Source organism: Eubalaena glacialis, chromosome 6 (genome assembly GCF_028564815.1).
Source record: "Eubalaena glacialis isolate mEubGla1 chromosome 6, mEubGla1.1.hap2.+ XY, whole genome shotgun sequence".
NCBI classification, from domain to species: Eukaryota; Metazoa; Chordata; class Mammalia; order Artiodactyla; family Balaenidae; genus Eubalaena; species Eubalaena glacialis.
In genome coordinates this window covers 73,175,610-73,196,314 of record NC_083721.1, presented here as the reverse complement: position 1 = coordinate 73,196,314, position 20,705 = coordinate 73,175,610, and the positions used below count along the sequence as shown (strand labels likewise).

At 36.2% G+C, this 20,705-nt stretch overlaps 1 protein-coding gene across 6 annotated transcripts in view; it reads left to right on the top strand.

Annotated features, from left to right (window-relative positions):
- UBXN7 (UBX domain protein 7) overlaps window positions 1-20,705 on the top strand; it is a 63,241-nt gene that overhangs the window by 16,743 nt on the left and 25,793 nt on the right. For all 6 annotated transcript variants that reach the window (XM_061193219.1, XM_061193213.1, XM_061193216.1 and 3 more), the window contains 4 exons: window positions 3,116-3,263; window positions 6,266-6,333; window positions 12,684-12,749; window positions 13,986-14,098. In XM_061193219.1, the coding sequence (XP_061049202.1) occupies window positions 3,116-3,263; window positions 6,266-6,333; window positions 12,684-12,749; window positions 13,986-14,098 (395 nt within the window). The remainder of the gene's footprint in view (window positions 1-3,115; window positions 3,264-6,265; window positions 6,334-12,683; window positions 12,750-13,985; window positions 14,099-20,705) is intronic.

The following is a 20,705-nucleotide window of genomic DNA, read 5'->3' as shown; positions in this document are numbered from 1 at the left end:
CTCTAGTAGTTTTCTGGTAGCATCTTTGGGATTCTCTGTGTAGTATCATGTCATCTGCAAACAGTGACAGTTTTACTTCTTCTTTTCCGATTTGGATTCCTTTTATTTCTTTTTCTTCTCTGATTGCTATGGCTAAAACTTCCAAAACTATATTGAATAATAGTGGTGAGAGTGGGCAGCCTTGTCTTGTTCCTGATCTTATGGTTTCAGTTTTTCACCATTGAGAACGATGTTAGCTGTGGGTTTGTCATATATGGCCTTTATTATGTTGAGGTAAGTTCCCTCTATGCCTACTTTCTGGAGGGTTTTTTCATAAATAGGTGTTGAATTTTGTTGAAAGCTTTTTCTGCATATGTTGAGATGATCATATGGTTTTTCTCCTTCAATTTGTTAATGTGGTTTATCACATTGATTGATTTGCATATATTGAAGAATCCTTGCATTCCTGGGATGAACCCCACTTGATCATGGTGTAGATTTCTTGATGATGGCCATTCTGACCCGTGTGAGGTGATCCTTTTAATGTGCTGTTAGATTCTGTTTGCTAGTATTTTGTTGAGGATTTTTGCATCCATGTTCATCAGTGATATTGGCCTGTAGTTTTCTTTTTTTGTGACCTCTTCGTCTGGTTTTGGTATCAGGGTGATGGTGGCCTCGTAGAATGAGTTTGGGAGTGTTCCTCCCTGTGCTATATTTTGGAAGAGTTTGAGAAGGACAGGTGTTAGCTCTTCTCTAAATGTTTGATAGAATTCGCCTGTGAATCCATCTGGTCCTGAACTTTTGTTTGTTGGAAGATTTGTAATCACAGTTTCAATTTCAGTCCTTGTGATTGGTCTGTTTATATTTTCTATTTGTTCCTGGTCCAGTCTCGGAAGGTTGTGCATTTCTAAGAATTTGTCCTTTTCTTCCAGGTTGGCCATTTTATTGGTATATAGTTGCTTGTAGTAATCTCTCATGATCTTTTGTATTTCTGCCGTGTCAGTTGTTACTTCTCCTTTTTCATTTCTAATTCTATTGATTTGAGTCTTCTCCCTTTTTTTCTTGATGAGTCTGGCTAGTGGTTTATCAATTTTGTTTATCTTCTCAAAGAACCAGCTTTTAGTTTTATTGATCTTAGCTGTTGTTTCCTTCATTTCTTTTTCATTTATTTCTGATCTGATCTTTATGATTTCTTTCCTTCTGCTACCTTTGGGGGTTTTTTGTTCTTCTTTTCTCTAATTGCTTTAGGTGTAAGGTTAGGTTGTTTATTTGAGATGTTTCTTGTTTCTTGAGGTAAGATTGTATTGCTATAAACTTCCCTCTTAGAACTGCTTTTGCTGCATCCCATAGGTTGTGGGTCGTTGTGTTTTCATTGTCATTTGTTTCTAGGTATTTTTTGATTTCCTCAGTGATCTCTTGGTTATTTAGTAGTGTACTGTTTAGCCTCCATGTGTTTGTATTTTTCACAGGTTTTTTTCCTGTAATTGATGTCTAGTCTCATAGCGTTGTGGTCGGAAAAGATACTTGATACGATTTCAATTTTCTTAAATTTACCAAGGCTTGAATTGTGACCCAGGATAAGATCTATCCTGGAGAATGTTCCATGAGCACTTGAGAAGACAGTGTATGCTGTTGTTTTTGGATGGAATGTCCTATAAATATCAATTAAGTCCATCTTGTTTAATGTATCATTTAAAGCTTGTGTGGTAATTTTTAAATAGAAATGTCTGAGAATTTTTCAGAACTGATAAAAGAAAACAGTCCTTATGGTGGAAGTCCAGTGAATCCCAAGGAGGATAAATAAAATCAGCCCCAGGAAATAGAGTGAAACTGCAGAAGACCAAAGACAGAGAAGGTCTTAAAAGCAACTAGAGAGAAACAACAGATTGCTCTAAAAATGTTTTTCTTTAGTCTGGCAACTTACTTCTCAGAAGCAACAACAGAAGACACTGGAATGCTATCTTCAGTGTACTGAGAGAAAATAGCTGTCAGCCTTAAAAAAGAATATCCAGTGATGAAACTGTCTTTCAGGAACAATAGCAAAATAAAGGTGTTCTCAGACCAAAAAAACACAAAAAACAAACAAAAAACCACACACACACCCACAGCCTTCACTGCAGGAGACTCTTAAGGGACACAGTTCAGGTAGAAGGAAGGTCATCCCAAGTGGAAAGCCTAAGATGGTTTTTTTTTTCCCCTTTTTATTTTTTTTTCTTTTTCATTGTGGTTTATTACAGGATATTGAATATAGTTTCTTCTGACCTGAGATGCTTTTTAATGCCCACAAAATGTCCCACCAAATAGATTTACAATTTAGACTCTACTACTGTTAGACATTTATGTTATCTATAATTTTTCAATTTTAACTAAAGCTATACTGGACACGTGTATAGACATGTTTATGTATGTGTTTTATATAGGTTTATTTAGACTAGATTTACGTAGATTTATTTAGACTTTATATAGATTTATGTCGATTTATTTAGACCACATGCCCAAATTACTGGGTCAAAAAAGTAACAAGCATTATGTTTCTTGATACATGTTATAAAATTGATTTGTTAAAGGGTTTCACCAGTTTACATTGCATCAAACAGATTATGCTTGCTTTACTGTACAAGTGAGTGTGTGATAGGGCCACTTTTAAATGATGAAGATTGATATTTCTTACCAAATTTTGACTTAGTTATATCTTTGGCAAAAAGTCCCATCTCCCTTCTCTCCCATTGTTATTAAAGTGTTTCCTTTCTTATAGAAGTAGAAATTGGTAACTGAATGCATTCTTTCTAACAAAGTATTTCTAACTTTCTAGAGTGTAGTCTTTCATTTTCTTTTTCAGATTATTAACAAATATATAGTCGGCCCATATAAAGAAATGGCAAATAAATGCTTTATTTAGTTTTTGTTTTATTATGAAGGAAGACTACTATTTTTAATGCTGCTGCTTTCTTTTCTAGCTCTGTATATTTCACAGTAATCAGCTAACAAGCATAGAAGTAAACAGTTTTTGTTTTAAAAATCATTCATTCTAAAGAGGGAAAAGTACTATTTGCTTGGGAATTCTGTAGTCTAATGTGAACTGAATGTAAAAAGGTGTCTTTTTTTTAACTTTCTTCTTGTTTTTATACTATTTCAGGTGCAAGTGAAAGTGTAGGGAAACATATGCTTGAAGCCTGCAACAATAATCTGGAGATGGCAGTCACTATGTTTTTGGATGGTGGAGGAATCGCTGAAGAGCCAAGTACCAGTTCAGCAAGTGTCTCCACTGTCAGACCACACACAGAGTATGAATTTATTTTTTATTATTGGGAGCTACCCCCTGCCAAAATTGAGCAGTTACATTTTTTTTTTTAATTTTTTATTTTATTTATTTATTTATGGCTGTGCTGGGTCTTCGTTTCTGTGCGAGGGTTTTCTGTAGTTGCGGCAAGTGGGGACCACTCTTCATCGTGGTGCGCGGGCCTCTCACTATCGCGGCCTCTCTTGTTGCGGAGCACAGGCTCCAGACGCGCAGGCTCAGTAATTGTGGCTGACGGGCCTAGTTGCTCCGCGGCATGTGGGATCCTCCCAGACCAGGGCTCGAACCCGTGTCCCCTGCATTGGCAGGCAGATTCTCAACCACTGCGCCACCAGGGAAGCCCGAGCAGTTACATTTTTACATGTTAGGTTAATTCTCTGTTTTGAACAAATTAAAAGTTGAAAGCATCTGAAAGTGTCAGGTGAAAATTTTTATACTTATATGTTTTAAGTTCTCTACAGCACTGTCAAGTCCATTATTTAATCCTCAGAAGAACCCTATAGGCTGGCATTATTATCCACATTTTACAGAGGAAGCAGAAGGATAGCCATTTCCCCAAGCTATACAGCAATTAAGTAGCAGATATGGAAGGAAAGCCCAATAAAGCTCAGATTTCCCAATTCTGGATTTTCCTACATTGTCCCAGGAAAGTTTTGAGTTGTCATGAAAAATTTTTGAAGAAAATTTATGCCTTAAATAACTACATGTCGCTAATCTTTAGAGGCACCTTCAGCATATAGAATTGTAATATATAGAGGATAGTAACAGATGATAAATACATTTGGTGTTTTCTGCCCTTTACATTTGATACCAATGAGAGTTTGAAATGAATATCTGTTAGGCAAAATTCCAGTAGTCTTTGGAAAATATTAGAGATGAATGCTACTCAAATGAAAAACATTGATTTTTGAGTCAAAATTTCAAAGATCCTTAAATAAGACTTTAATACTCATAGCCATTTATAGCTCTTCAGCGTTTACAACATGAGATACTAAATAAGAAGAATCCCCTTAAATAGGAATAGGCAAAAACATGGATTTTATTTTTACTAAATTAGATTTAAAAAGCCAAATAAACATTCAGGACATGATTGCCTCTTTTTTTTTTATCTAGTTCCAGATTCTAGAGTAATATTGTTTCCTCACAAAGTGTGAACTCTAGAGGTTATTATTTATATTTTATATAAGTTTTTTCCTATCGATGTTGGCTGTGTATTTCAAGTTTGATAGCCCATTCTCCACCAACATAACTCAAATCTTTAATGGAAATCAATATGAAAACATCATTTAGTTTACATTCACTTGAATAACAGGTATTCATAGCTGATTTGGGGGGACATATCAGTCCTCACTGTTTAAAACATGTTTTCTTAATTGTACTTAAAAATAGTTTTGATTAATGAATGTCTTTTCCTAGTTAGTTACATTATAATTTGACTTAGATTATTTGTATTACTAATTGATTAACATTTGATAGTGTCACCTACTTCCTAAACTATAATTTTCTTTCTTTACAGTTCACCTTCTGTTCCATTCTTCCATTTTGTTGGGTAGCTAGCAATCTTGGAATAGATGACCTCAAATATGTAGTAATCAAGTCTTTCTGTATAGGGACTACTAATTAAGCCATCACCCTAATTGATGTATTTCATCAGATTAAGGCTTGTTTCTTGAGTAATTAAATTGCCTTAGATTGAGATAACTTTGTACACACACACACACACACACACACACACACGCCCACACACACACTGTAAAGTGAATTATACCAATAATGGAAAGATCTATTCAGGTAAGAGATGTGTTAGAAGTTTTTAGTTTTGCTAAGATAATGGCCTATTTCTCTCTGGTGAAAGAGATTTAATAGAGCTTCCTCTTAGAGACGCATTGTCTGTTTCTTTAGAGTATTGCAGTTGTGTGTGTGAGCAGTGACTGAAATCCAGTAGGAAAGAGTGCTTAACATAATTTTGAATTATCCTTTATCCTTCACTCATTTGGCTTATTGTAGATTTCTTTGTCTAACTAGTTGTTCTTTGATTACAGGATGTTAGTTTTTGTTGACAAATGAGTATTGATACTGTATTAAATAAAGTATATTTTGAAGTTTCAACTTTTAGGTGTCAAAAACGGGGCCTTAAGCTCAGTTATTACTATTAGAAACACCTGAATGAAAAACATTAGGCCTAACGTAAATTAATATTTATTATAAGGGGAGCATATTAAATTTGAAACTTACTCTTACTTGCTATGAGCATTAATCAGCAGACTTTCGTATTTGAGTTAAAACTAAAATAATTAAACTGATATATAAGGGGATATACACCATTTTTACAGCATATTTTAAATGAGTATTGTTCACTGGAAGAGATGGATTATTAGTAAACCCTCTGGAGGTAAACTTTGAAGAGTTTTTAGGCTTTTAAAAGAGTATTTTTTCTGTTTTATATATGTTAGTGTCTATTTAATAAATAATCCAAGGGTACTACCTTTGTTAGCCAACTTCATAACTAGCATAAAATTAACTGCCTGTTTAAGCTTATTTTAATACATCTGTGATTTAATTATCTATTATTTGATGTAGTGTTGATGTAATATTGCTTTTATTAAGCTCATATTTTCCATTAATTTTTTGCCTGAATTGTGTGTGTGTGTGTGTGTTTGTAAATTTCCTATCTTCTTTTTTTTTTTTAAAGAATTTAGGGCAGGGAACTTAGAGGAAAGGAGAAATATTTTTTATTTTTCTGTTTGTTCTCTTTCTTTATAAACCCATTTGCACTATGTATGCCAGGTACTTTATTCCAGTTCATCTCTATATGGAAATCATGTGACAATCATTTATCGTAATTTAGTGTGGTTCCTAAAAGTCACTAAATCTGTTGTTCATTTTATTTGTTAATTTGAATGTGTACACAATAGTTGCAGTAAGAATAGGTAGCAGAAAACAGTTTTCATTTGGATATTTTCCCACTTTTTTTTTTTTTTTTAATAGAGAGGAAGTCCGTGCCCCAATTCCTCAAAAGCAGGAAATATTGGTGGAACCAGAACCTTTGTTTGGTGGTAAGTTTACCTTTTTTCCTTAGCTTTATTTGACTTCACTGTTGTCTTCAGGATTTTAATGAAGCTATCAAAAGATACGAAGGCTTGCTCAGAGATTGTTACTTCAAGTAGAGTTGATTCTTATCTTGTAATTCTGTACTCCCCTCAGGAAAGTTGCACAGTTGGCTCTTTCCGAGGAGTGAGCCAGATTAAAAAGTTGATAGTTGTTGCAGAAGGCCAAAAGGAGGAAAATAAGGAAAAAGGACTGCTGCCTTAAAATGGAAACAAATCTATCATTAGATAAAAGACTATGATTATTTTTTGTTTTTTGGGTACCCACTTGACTGCCATATCCTTACTGTCTTGATATGCTGTACCTTCACTTTTTTAATTTCTAGAAGTGCTGTTCTTGTATTGAAAAAAGGAGGAAGTAATCCCTAATCCATGCAAAAAATTGTATCAGTCTGGGGTGCATAGAGAAGATAGTAGAAAATGGAACATTTAATCAAATTTAAAGAAAATTTATAGTTTTATTTTAATAAGCACTTATTTACCTTTTGTGAGCCAGATATTTTAGGCATTAATAGGTATATTAAAAAACAGAAGATAGGGGACTTCCCTGGCGGTCCAGTGGTTAAGACTCTGCGTTTCCAGTGCAGTGGGCACGGGTTCAATCCCTGGCTGGGGAACTAAGATCCCGCATGTCATGCGGCATGGGCAAAAGAAAAAAAAGAACCCAGCAGATAAAGTTATGATTTGGTTGGGTAGACAGAGACATAGAAATGTATATTGTATATATTGAGAACAGCAGTGCAGAGAAATAGGCCTATAAAAAGTTTCGTAGGTAAACTAAAATAAAGAAGAAATAAATTGTAAGAAAAGGATGAAGAAAATTACATAAACCGTATCTTTTGATTTGAGAAAGCAACTTAGTTGAGAGTTTTAAGATTGATTTTTAACTTGGCAGCTTTGGAGTTTACTGTAGAAAGGAATAAAGAATATACTTTCCAGATTCAGAAATAAAGATGGGAGGAAGAAAACGATAAGGTCTGAATATTGAAATATAATGTGTGCTTTCTGAACTGTTCAATTTAGCTAGTCATTGTGCCTTTAATATACCAGAGGTAATAAAGCATTGTTCATGTTTTTTTTTTCATATAAATGTTATAGATTTTGGAGCTGAGGAATGCCCTTGGAAGCTTTATCTTTCCTTTATTGCAAGGAATAAAGGCAAGATCTTTGAGTGGGGAAGACTACAGCAAATGGGTTCTGTGCTATTTTACTGTTTAACAGAGGCAAAAGAGTTCCCATTTGAAACTCCACTTTCTTGCTTCTACATCTGGTTTGGTGAGGGGGGTGAGAATGACTTTATACAGTTAGGGAGTCAGTCCTAACTTTCATTATTAGACCTTATTATAACTTTGAAAAGGTTTTTGGAGAACTATTTTCTTCTTTGGGATAGTATCGATTTTTAAATAATTAATTAATTAATTAATTAATTTTGGCTGCGCTGGGTCTTTGTGTGGCGTGCAGGCTCTAGAGCATGCGGGCTTAGTAGTTGTGGCGTGCGGGCTCTCTAGTGGCGGTATGTGGGATCTTAGTTCCCTGACCAGGGATCGAACCCAGGTTCTCTGCACTGGGAGAGCAGAGTCTTAACCACTGGACCACCAGGGAAGTCCCAGGGATAGTATTGATTTAAAGTGTGATTCTCAAAGTGTGGTCTGGGAGTCCCTGATGCCCTTTCAGTGGGTCTGTAAGATCAAAACTGTTTTCATAATAATACTAACAAGTTATTTGCCTTTTTCACTGTGTTGACATTTGGGCTGATAATTCAGAAGCAGTGATGGGTCATACTGCTGCATCTTAATTGAATCAGGACAGTGGCACCAAACTGCTACTATTTGTTGAATTCTTCACTGACACACACTTGCGGTTTAAAAAAAAAAAAAAGCCAAAGCAATAAAAATTAATTTCATTTGATCTAGATCCACATTTTTAAACTATTCTGTTTGATGAAATAGGATGTGTGCATAAAGCAGTTCTGCATACTGAAGTACTCTGGTTACTTTAAGGTGAAACACTTGTACAGTTTGAGTTGAAAGCAAAACTAGCTGCTTTTTTTATGGAACATTATTTTTCTTGAAAGATTACTGACAAACTATAGTTATTTAGACTTAAGCATTTGGCAAACATTTTCTTGAATGTGAACAAAGCCTGTTAACTGCTTCAAGGCAAACAACTGACATTATTTGTTGCCAGTGATTTAAGAAAAGAAAAAAAGGCTTTCAGGCAGAACTTAGAATTTTAGAAAGTTTATGTGCATGATTGTGAGCTTGATAGCTTCCCAGTACTTAAAGGCTTTCTGATGAGGTTAGCAGTGACATTAACAGATGGTGATTTTTTTTTTTAATATCGTATGATGAAATGGTCAGTATTTGGAATATTTGCATAACTCAGTGAACAAGTATTTTCAAATGACCAAAGCACAATATTACAAAATTGTGCATGGGTGAAAGATCTGTTCGGATCTATATGTAAGTATCTATGTATGCAATATAGATTATATATCTATTGCTGTTTAACAGATCGCTTCAAAATTTAGCTTCCTGAAGCAACAAACATTTGTTATATCACCATTTCTGTGGGTCAGGAATCCAGGTGTGGCTTAGTTGGGTGCCTCTGTTTAGGGTCTCTCACAGTGTATAATCAAGGTGTCAGCCAGGGCTACAATCATCTCAGAGCGTGACTAGAGGAAGATCTTAGTTTACTCACGTGGCTGCTGGTTGGCTGGAGACATCAGTTCCTTACTGCAGAGCAAATGAGAGAGCCAGAGAGGGCAGCCCAGGATGGATGGAAGCCACCATCTTCTTGTATAAGTACCGTGCGCTAACAGATTGCACCACTAGAGCTCCAGCCACTATCTTTTTGTAACCTAACTGTTGGAAGTGACATCCCATCACCTCTGCCACATTCTGTTTGATCCTGCCCATACTCAAGATGTTCACACACAGGTTATGAATCCCGGGAGATAGGGATAATCGGGAGCCATCACAGAGCCTGCCTACCATATAAGACCAATGGATTTTAATGGAGCAGAGTATGAAAAGTTCATTGATAAGATTTCAGATTCCATGTTGCAACCAACCTTTAAGAAATTACCACTGGTTGAGCTTTGGTGTAGTAGCAGGGGAGAATGTTCACAATTATCTTAAAACACTATTAAAATACTCTTCCCTTTTACAACTACATGTCTGTGTGAAGTTGAATTTTAATTTTCTTCATATACATGAACTAAAGGAATAGCAGCAGATTGAATGCAGAAGCAGATCTAAAAATTCAGGTGTCTTCTCTTATACCAGTTATTAACAGAGATTTGTGAAAATGTGAAACAGTGCCGCTCTGCTCATTAAATTTTTGTTCTCTGTTCCTCCCCTATTCTGACTATGAGGCTCCTTTTTGAATCTCTTTTAGCTCTTTGTAGCTTAGTCTCTTTGACCTCAGTGACCAGCACTCCTATTATGTGGGCAGTGGAGTGAGAGTACAGAGGACTGATGTTTACTTATAGCATATGGTTTGGAAGAGTGAGGAAACCACATATTGAAGAGGCAGGCAGGAGTAATAATGATCCTAGAGCTAGAGGTGTTGTGGCTTGAGGAGAGATTCTTGGTTAGATTTAGGATATATAAGGCAGAAACAAATGGGAACAGGTCACGAGCCCAAGAAATAAAAGAGAGTGGTTGGAAAGCTAGCAATAAGAGGAGCTAGTATGAATCTCCAGGAGATCAAGTGTATAATAGAGAAGGGCTAAATTGGGGGGGTGGGGGCGGGGAGTGAGAGAGAGAGAGAGTGTGTGTGTGTGTGTGTGTGTGAAGAATGTAGATATTGACTGGCCTGCCTTTGGCAGTTTAAAAGTAGAAGAAAAGTACCTTTTATGTACTATGTACTACCTCCCCAATAATAATATGCTTTCTTAGGCAGCTGTTTTATGTCTTATCCTAAGATAACCTTACTTTCTTAATTGTTATGGTTAAATAATATCTGATAATGAGTTTTTTTTTTTTTTTTTTTTTTTTTAATGGCTGTGTTGTGTCTTCGTTTCTATGCGAGGGCTTTCTCTAGTTGTGGCAAGTGGGGGCCACTCTTCATCGCGGTGCGCGGGCCTCTCACTATCGTGGCCTCTCTTGTTGCGGAGCACAGGCTCCAGACGCGCAGGCTCAGTAATTGTAGCTCACAGGCCCAGTTGCTCCGCGGCATGTGGGATCTTCCCAGACCAGGGCTCGAACCCGTGTCCCCTGCATTGACAGGCGGATTCTTAACCACTGCGCCACCAGGGAAGCCCGATAATGAGTTTTAAGAAAGCATTATTTGAGCAGTTAATATTATTGCTGCTACATATATACAATGGAATATTACTCAGCCATAAAAAGAAACAAAATTGAGTTATTTGTAGTGAGGTGGATGGAGTTAGAGTCTGTCATACAGAGTGAAATAAGTCAGAAAGAGAAAAACAAATACAGTATGCTAACACATATATATGGAATCTAAGGAAAAAAAAAAAAAGGTCATGAAGAACCTAGTGGTAAGACGGGAATAAAGACACAGACCTATTAGAGAATGGACTTGAGGATATGGGGAGGGGGAAGGGTAAGCTGGGACAAAGTGAGAGAGTGGCATGGACATATATACACTACCAAACGTAAAATAGATAGCTAGTGGGAAGCAACCGCATAGCACAGGGAGATCAGCTCGGTGCTTTGTGACCACCTAGAGGGGTGGGATAGGGAGGGTGGGAGGGAGGGAGATGCAAGAGGGAAGAGATATGGGAACATATGTATATGTATAACTGATTCACTTTGTTATAAAGCAGAAACTAATACACCATTGTAAAGCAATTATACTCCAATAAAGATGTTAAAAAAATATATTATTGCTGCTAGAAACATGTACATTTAAGATACATGACTCTTGACTCTTGATTAAAAATAGTTCCAAGATTGAAAAGAATAACATTTCTTGCTTCTTGTTTATAAAGGGAGGGAGGAAAAATAATGCAGTATTTAAATTTTATAAGTTTAAATAATAAAATTTAAAATTAATAATTTATATAATTTATTTAAATAAAACAATTTATATGTAAAATTCAATTTAAATTTTGAAATTCAGTACAAAGCTAAAATATGGAAGTCTCTGATTTTTACCAAATTTCCTTTTCCTGGAGATAATATTGATTCTTTAATATAAATACTGATACACATATGTGCACAAATGATATACTGACCTGATAATGCTTTAAGCAAATGTGGGATTTTTTTAACATATGGTTCTGCATTCTTTTGTTATTTTTTTGTTTTGTTTTTTACTCAGTAATTCTTAGATTAAAAGAATTACCCTATGTAATGGCAAACACAGGCTGTTGGGAAAGATGCTTTGACGTGGGATGGGGGACTTTTATAGTTCCTGTCTAATCTTACTATGTAATCATCATCTGTTAATGTGTAGCATTGTTCTGGTTACATGCTGACCAGTGCTCCTGGGGCTTGCCATAAACCAACTGAAAAACTGTTACCCATATTGAAAGAATCATTAAATGTCCTTATTTACTGTATATAAATGACCTGATAACTTTTTTTTTTAATTGGAGTATAGTTGGTTTACAATGTTGTGTTAGTTTCAGGTGTACAGCAAAGTAATTCAGTTATACATATACATATATCTATTCTTTTTCAGATTCTTTTCCCATTTAAGACCTGGTAAAATTTTTATGTTTAAGAACATACAGGAAGATAACGTTTTGATGATTGCTTTTTCAGCTTTATCTGTACAATACTTAAGGAGTGGGTAATAGACGCTATACAAAGGTATCAAAGGACGTTGGTTCTGTTCATTTTTCTGTAACTGTAGGAAAAATTTTTCTTCCAAAATTAGTTTTTTGGTGTTTATAATTCTGCATGTATATCCACTTACTAAGAGGTAGTTCTTAGATATTATGGTTTAGAACTTACTCAAGTATTATACTAAAGGGTAGGCAGATCATTTAGGCTAACCTGAATTATGTATTTGCAGCATGTATGTAGCTTCATCGCCATGGGAAGTCATCCTCAAAATCTTTCTTCCTATCTTTTTACACAAGTTTGGCCAAGTTTTTTAACTGGGCCTTAATTTTCTTTTTTGTAAAATATGATTGGGCTGAAGATGGTTAATTATATATGAATGCCTTGAAGGTTTTTGAAGTATTTTATATTTTGAAGGAGGGCACCATTATGAATCTGAATGTCTTAAAATAAGAAATTGCTATAGATAAGGACATTTTTAGAATTGTTACAAAATTAATGTTTAACTTTTTGTATCAATTCTATTTTTTCCTCCTATAGCTCCTAAAAGACGACGGCCTGCACGTTCAATATTTGATGGTTTCCGGGATTTCCAAACTGAAACTAGTAAGTATCTATGAACCAGTTTATCATCGCTTTTTCCCTCCCTCTCCCTCTCTCATTGTCTTTCTCCCCTGTCTCCTCTCCCACAGATTAAAACCACAAGGTGGAAAAGCACCCACACACTCCCCTTCAGGTCAAGATCCTAGTTTGTTTCATATAATTTTTTTTCTTAAGAAGATGATTAATATTAGGCCTAATAACTTTGAGGATTCATCTTATTTAAAAACTAAATTATGAATTCAGTCTGTGATTGTTATTAACTCCCCCTTGAGCTGAATTGTTCCAGATTCCAACCTACTTGGTTATAGAAGAATAAGAGAGATGGATATAATGTGAGAAATATGGTAATTTACAAACTTAATCTGTTTCTGAATGAGCACTTAAATGCTGACTATAATAAAATAAAAAACTGATTTTCCTCAGGATCCTGATATATGTCAATTAAAGGAATGACCACAATGAAAATGGTTATTGTAGGGATTGGAAAATAGAAGAAGGAAAGGCCATACTACCCAAAGCAGCCACTATTAACATTTTGGCAACAGTTGTTTGGAATAGGTTTATATCTTTCTGTTGAATAAGAATGAGAGTCTTGGCCTTCTCCTTTTAGTGGACTTAATACTGATTTAGCAATGGGATCCTAGAGAAAAGACAGTTATGTTTAGAGAATATATGAGAAACTCTTGAACCATATTTGATTTTGTAATAATTTATAATGAGCTCATTGAAGCACAGATAGGTCTTGTAACTTGGGAGTTGACATGGAATCCAGACTGACTCAGATCATCCAGGGAATCCTGTGCCCTTCCAGGAGAAGATGACAGCAGTAGTCATTCTCTCTCACTGCCATAGTCTTTCAAGATTGGGAATGTAGCTAGAAACAACTAGAATGTAGCTAGATAAATTAGGATGAGTTTCAGAAATAGATAAATGAAGATGAAAGTTTTCTCCTGTGCTAAAGTTAGTTTTGAGTATGTGAAGGAAATATTTTGAATAAGTGACTCTTACATAATTTCCACTTTTATCCTTACCTTTGGATAGAGAGCACCAAGTCTTAAGACTCCCTCCCCACCTGACTTTGTATTTTTTTTCAGAGTCAGCCTTAGATCTTTGCATTTGCATTTGAGGTCAAGCACATTGTTCGTTAGTTCTTGCAACTGATACATTTTTTTTTAATTGCAAGATTCATGACTTTTATTTTATGGCTAATTGAAACTTTCTCATCCTCCTGTGTTGCAGTTCGGCAAGAACAGGAATTAAGAAATGGAGGAGCAATAGATAAGAAACTAACTACCCTTGCAGATCTGTTCCGGCCACCCATTGATTTGATGCATAAAGGCAGCTTTGAAACAGTAAGTTGGAGATTCTAAGCCTGAGCTATGAATCTTTTTGCATTTTTAGTGGCGTTTTTCTTTCTAAGAGCAAAAAAAGTTTTCAGCATATAGAGAATTGGCATCTTAGTAAGTATGAGATACCTAGAAGGTTACATTGATTTATATTTCTTAAAAGTTTATATATTTTTAATTACCACTTACTACTGAGAATATTGTGTGTGTGTCTGTTTTGACCATTTGTGAGTTGTTTGTAGGTATCTTTTACCCATATTTTTATGAGGATCCTAGTGTGTTTTAAAAGAATGTCTCTATGGTTGCGGAGTATGTTCTCCCTTAGTTCTTGTTTTAATTTAGCTGAAGCCAAAGGAAAACTTTCCGGAGCAGGTTTATATGATTGTCTGCTAAATTATACGCTTACTGAGGGCAGGGGAACCATGTTTCTTTTTATTTTGGTGATCCTTGGGACCCAGTCTCTAGCATTTAATAGGAACACGGTATTTGGTAAATGAATGCATTTAGTTAGGATTTTAAACATTCTTCTGTTGAGGTGTTCACACAACTTGCTTTTGTGTGTTGACTATCATGTTAACGCTCTTTTGAATCAGAAGAGCATTTCTGTAGATGTAAATCACTGAAATTTCAGGTAAGTCTTTTCTGTTAGGATCAAGTAGGCCAAACAATAACTGTAAAAATGACGTTAGTAGCTACATATTTAGAAGTGAATTTTGATTGTTTTTTAAAAAAAATTTTGTCTTTGAGATACTCTTAAAGTAGCCTAAATGAAATATTTAGGTTAAGAAATTTAACTGTAAGCTTTTTCTTTCTGAATTCTTTAATTTTCTGAATTGTAAAACCTGAAAGTGTTTGGCCGCGTGTAACAAAATCCAGATGATGGAGATTTGATTAAATGTGTTTCTTTTTGTTGTGTAAATAAAGTTCAGGGAGTCTGGTGTTCATTTATCAGCTCAAAGATGTCAGGTTAGATGTCTCCTCAGTTTTCTTCATCTTTCGTTCATGATCTTTAACATGGTAACTGCCTATCCTTTGTACTGTTATGGTGATAATATAACCATTGACAGAATAGCACAACATGTAAGACAAAAAGGATCTGAGTTTGTTTTGATGTGCTTTCTATTTTCATTAGCTTTTGTGTTGCTCTGGGGCTTAACTAAATAACTCTGAGCTTGATTTAATTTGGTCACTTTGGGCTCATAAAAAGCAGTTACTCTGCGGCTTGTTATTAAGGGAAAATGTGAATCTTTTTTGATACTGTCATCTGAAGTTTGATTCATTTTGTTAAGTTGTGTCACCTTTTTTCTTTGAATTTTGTGACCTATGTTGTTTTCAACAATCTTCATTTTTTTCACTGATAATACTCAACTTTATCATTTACAAGCCTTTAAATGATATAAACATTCCCAGAAAAAGTAGGCATTTCATTATGACTAATGATATATCCATTAGTTTTATAGAAATTAAGGAAGTAATATGCAAAATTAAGTCATTGAAACTTAGAGAGGTGAATATTAAAAATTAAAGGAATAGTCTGGCTGCTCAGGCAGGACCCACAGGTTTGAATTAGATGTAGATCTGAGCCACAGTTTTATAGGTGTAGAAACTAGACTTCCTTCTTTCTTTCTTTTTTTTTTTTTAATTTAATTTAATTTATTTTATTTTTGGCTGTGTTGGGTCTTCGTTGCTGCACACGGGGGCTAATCTTTGTTGCGGTGCAGTGGCTTCTCTTGTTGTGGAGCACGGCTCTAGGTGCACGGGCTTCAGTAGTTGTGGCACATGGGCTCAGTAGTTGTGGCTCGCAGGCTCTAGAGCGCAGGCTCAGTAGTTGTGGCGCATGGGCATAGTTGCTCCGCGGCATGTGGGATCTTCCCAGACCAGGGCTCGAACGCATGTCCCCTGCATTGGCAGGTGGATTCTTAACCACTGTGCCACCAGGGAAGCTCATAGACTTTCTTATTTCTTAATGTAACTAGAGGTAGACCATGTTCAAGGGTTCTGGCTCATGCTAACCAGATGAGAGATTGATTAGTTCACTTGTTCATTCAGTAAATATTTAGCGAGGCCTCCTGTTACAAGGCCTTGTTCTAGGGGATGGGGATTATGTGTACTGGGATAAAGATTTAACTATGTGTGAGAGAGACCAGGAATAAAACAAACATTAACTTAAACAAGATAGAAGTCCATGCTGTTAGGATGGTTCTGCTCTATGAAGTTATTAGGAATGCAGTTTTTTCTGTCCTATTCTGTGAGGTCTTGCTTGCCCTTGTCTACATGATTCAAGGTGGCTTACTACCATGTTTGCTTTTCAGTTAGCATGAAGGAAGGGAGTGACCGAGAAGGGTACACCTTTTCCGTTTAAAGGCACAACCTAGAGGTCATACACATCACTTCTCACATTCCATTGACCAGAACTGTAACAGGGAAGAGCCAACTCTGACTACATGTTGAATCTGTTCTTTTACTTTAACCGTTGCTTTCTGCTGCTTTTGTTCACTAAAAAGATACTGTCTATATATAATGGCCTGCCTCAGGGAACCCTGCCCCTCTGTCTGAAAGTTAAACCAAAGTGCCTTTGTTCAGGTAAGCATCCTAACCCTGTCCACCTGTGGATGGCTGCAAGAAAGAAGAAATTAACACATCCCCTCCCCAAGGCTGGCCATTCCAGGGGATATTTGCTAAACTTAATGGTCTTCTTACTTTACTTCCTCATCTCCTCCCCCTTTCTGTTCTATAAAAGAAACTGGCATCCAAACCACGATAAGGTGGTTCTTTTGAGACACTAGTCTGCCGTCCTCATGGTCCACCGGCTTTCCGAAAAAGTCCCTTGCCTCAACACCTCATCTCTGGATTTATTGGCCTGTCGTGCAGCAAGCAGAGCGAGCTTGGACTTGGTAACAGAACTTAGCAATGTGGCCACACCTAGTTGCAAAGGACACTAGGAAGTCAAGATGCTTAGCTGAAAATTGGAGATTCTTTTTTTTTTTTTAATTTTTGAATTTTATTTTACTTATTTTTTTATACAGCAGGTTCTTATTAGTCATCAATTTTATACACATCAGTGTATACATGTCAATCCCAATCGCCCAACTCATCACACCACCACCACCACCCCCCGCCGCTTTCCCTGCTTTGTGTCCATACGTTTGTTCTCTACATCTGTGTCTCATTTTCTGCCCTGCAAACCAGTTCATCTGTACCATTTTTCTAGGTTCCACATACATGTGTTAATATACGATATTTGTTTTTCTGTTTCTGACTTCACTCTGTGTGACAGTCTCTATATCCATCCACATCTCAACAAATGACCCAATTTTGTTCCTTTTTATGGCTGAGTAATATTCCTTTGTACATACATATATACCACATCTTCTTTATCCATTCGTCTGTCGATGGGCATTTAGGTTGCTTCCATGACCTGGCTATTGTAAATAGTGCTGCAATGAACATTGGGGTGCATGTGTCTTTTTGTTTTTTTTTGTTTGTTTGTTTTTATTTCTGAGATATACATTTTAAAGTAATAACTAGAATTATGACTTATAACATTATACCAGAACATATAAGATTTTTAGAAATTTCATGTTATGTCTGAAACATTTATATTAACATATTTCCATACAAATAAACCAAAGAAAGTTTAGTGTTAGTTGCTTTTTGATTGTTTTTTTATACTACAGGTTCTTATTAGTCATCAATTTTATACACATCAGTGTATACATGTCAATCCCAGTCGCCCAATTCAGCACACCACCATCCCCACCCCACCACGGTTTTCCCTCCTTGGTGTCCATACATTTGTTCTCTCCATCTGTGTCTCAACTTCTGCCCTGCAAACCGGTTCATCTGTACCATTTTTCTAGGTTCCACATACATGCGTTAATATACGTTATTTGTTTTTCTCTTTCTGACTTACTTCACTCTGTATGACAGTCTCTAGGTCCATCCACGTCTCAACAAATGACTCAATTTCGTTCCTTTTTATGGCTGAGTAATATACCATTGTATATATGTACCACAACTTCCTTATCCATTCGTCTGTCAATGGGCATTTAGGTTGCTTCCATGACCTGGCTATTGTAAATAGTGCTGCAGTGAACATTGGGGTGCATGTGTCTTTTTGAATTGTGGTTTTCTCTGGGTATATACCCAGTAGTGGGATTGCTGGATCATATGGTAATTCTGTTTTTAGTTTTTTAAGAAACCTCCATACTGTTCTCCATAGTGGCTGTATCAATTTACATTCCCACCAACAGTGCAAGAGGGTTCCCTTTTCTCCACACCCTCTCCAGCATTTGTTGTTTGTAGATTTTCCAGTGATGCCCGTTCTAACTGGTGTGAGGTGATACCTCATTGTAGTTTTGATTTACATTTCTCTAAATTTGCATTTCTCAACAATTAGTGATGTTGAGCAGCTTTTCATGTGCTTCTTGGCCATCTGTCCATCTTCTTTGGAGAAATCTCTATTTAGGTCTTCTGCCCACTTTTGGATTGGGTTGTTTGGTTTTTTAATATTGAGCTGCATGAGCTGTTTATATATTTTGGAGATTAATCCTTTGTCCGTTGATTCGTTTGCAAATATTTTCTCCCATTCTGAGGGTTGTCTTTTCATCTTGTTTATGGTTTCCTTTGCTGTGCAAAAGCTTTGAAGTTTCATTAGGTCCCATTTGTTTATTTTTGCTTTTATTTCCATTACTCTAGGAGGTGGATCAAAAAAGATCTTGCTGTGATTTATGTCAAAGAGTGTTCTTCCTATGTTTTCCTCTAAGAGTTTTAATAGTGTCCGGTCTTACATTTAGGTCTCAAATCCATTTTGAGTTTATTTTTGTGTATGGTGTTAGGGAGTGTTCTAATTTCATTCTTTTACATGTAGCTGTCCAGTTTTCCCAGCACCACTTATTTTTTTTTTTTTAATGAATAAAGGAGCATTCTTCTTTTTTTTTTTAATTTTTATTTATTTATTTATTTATTTATGGCTGTGTTGGGTCTTCGTTTCTGTGCGAGGGCTTTCTCTAGTTGTGGCAAGTGGGGGCCACTCTTCATCGCGGTGCGCCGGCCTCTCACTGTCGTGGCCTCTCTTGTTGCGGAGCACAGGCTCCAGATGCGCAGGCTCAGTAATTGTGGCTCACGGGCCTAGCTGCTCTGCGACATGTGGGATCTTCCCAGACCAGGGCTCGAACCCGTGTCCCCTGCATTGGCAGGCAGATTCTCAACCACTGCGCCACCAGGGAAGCCCCCAGCACCACTTATTGAAGAGACTGTCTTTTCTCCATTGTATATCCTTGTCTCCTTTGTCATAGATTAGTTGACCATAGGTGCGTGGGTTTATCTCCGGGCTTTCTATCTTGTTCCATTGATCTATATTTCTGTTTTTGTGCCAGTACCATATTGTCTTGATTACTGTAGCTTTATAGTAAAGTCTGAAGTCAGGGAGTCTGATTCCTCTAGCTCCGTTTTTTTCCCTCAGGACTGCTTTGGCTATTTGGGGTCTTTTGTGTCTCCATACAAATTTTAAGATTTTTTGTTCTAGTTCCGTAGAAAATGCCATTGGTAATTTGATAGGGATTGCATTGAATCTGTAGATTGCTTTGGGTAGTATAGTCATTTGCACAATATTGATTCTCCCAATGCAAGAACATGGTATATCTCTCCATCTGTTGGTATCATCTTTAATTTCTTTCATCAGTGTCTGATAGTTTTCTGCATACAGGTCTTTTGTCTCCCTAGGTAGGTTTATTCCTAGGTATTTGATTCTTTTTGTTGCAATGGTAAATGGGAGTGTTTCCTTAATTTCTCTTTCAGAATTGTCATCATTAGTGTATAGGAATGCAAGAGAGTTCTGTGCATTAATTTTGTATCCTGCAGCTTTACCAAATTCATTGATTAGCTCTAGTAGTTTTCTGGTGGCATCTTTAGGATTCTCTATGTATAGTATCATGTCATCTGCAAACAGTGACAGTTTTACTTTTTCTCTTCCAATTTGTATTCCTTTTATTTCTTTTTCTTTGGAGATTCTATTAAGGAGAAGGGAAAAATGGGTATTTGTTACCTATAAGCAGTTTCTGCCACAGGGAGGTTGTAAACAAATTATACAAAGTCCTTTGCCATCAAAAAATTTATAATCTAGAGGGAGAAACAGGCTACCAGCAAATAAAAAACAATACTTATATAACATTTAGTGTATATATATGTATATATTTTTTATGTATGTGTTTGACACACAGAGAAATTTCAGGTTACAGTAGTTGCTGGGAGAAAGAATAAAATAGAATAAGGGACTGTTCTGTTTGGGGACATTAAGGTGCATGTGTTCTTACAGGCAAATGAAAAGCAAGGTTAATTTCATAGGTTTCACATACGTTTATAATTGTGATGAGAGAGGACTGATTCAGATAGGAAGATGAGGATATATTTCTGAAAGAATGAGATTTGAGTAGAAACCTGAAAGAAGTGAGGGAATGTAAACCATAGAAGGGTCTTAGAGAAGAGCAGAAAAACAGTTAAGTGTAAAGGCACTGGTGTTGGAAAGAGCTTGGGCATATTTCTGGTACAGCCAAGGAAAACCAGTGTAGCTGGAGCTGAGTGAGCAAGGGATTTAGGATGAATAATCTGACCC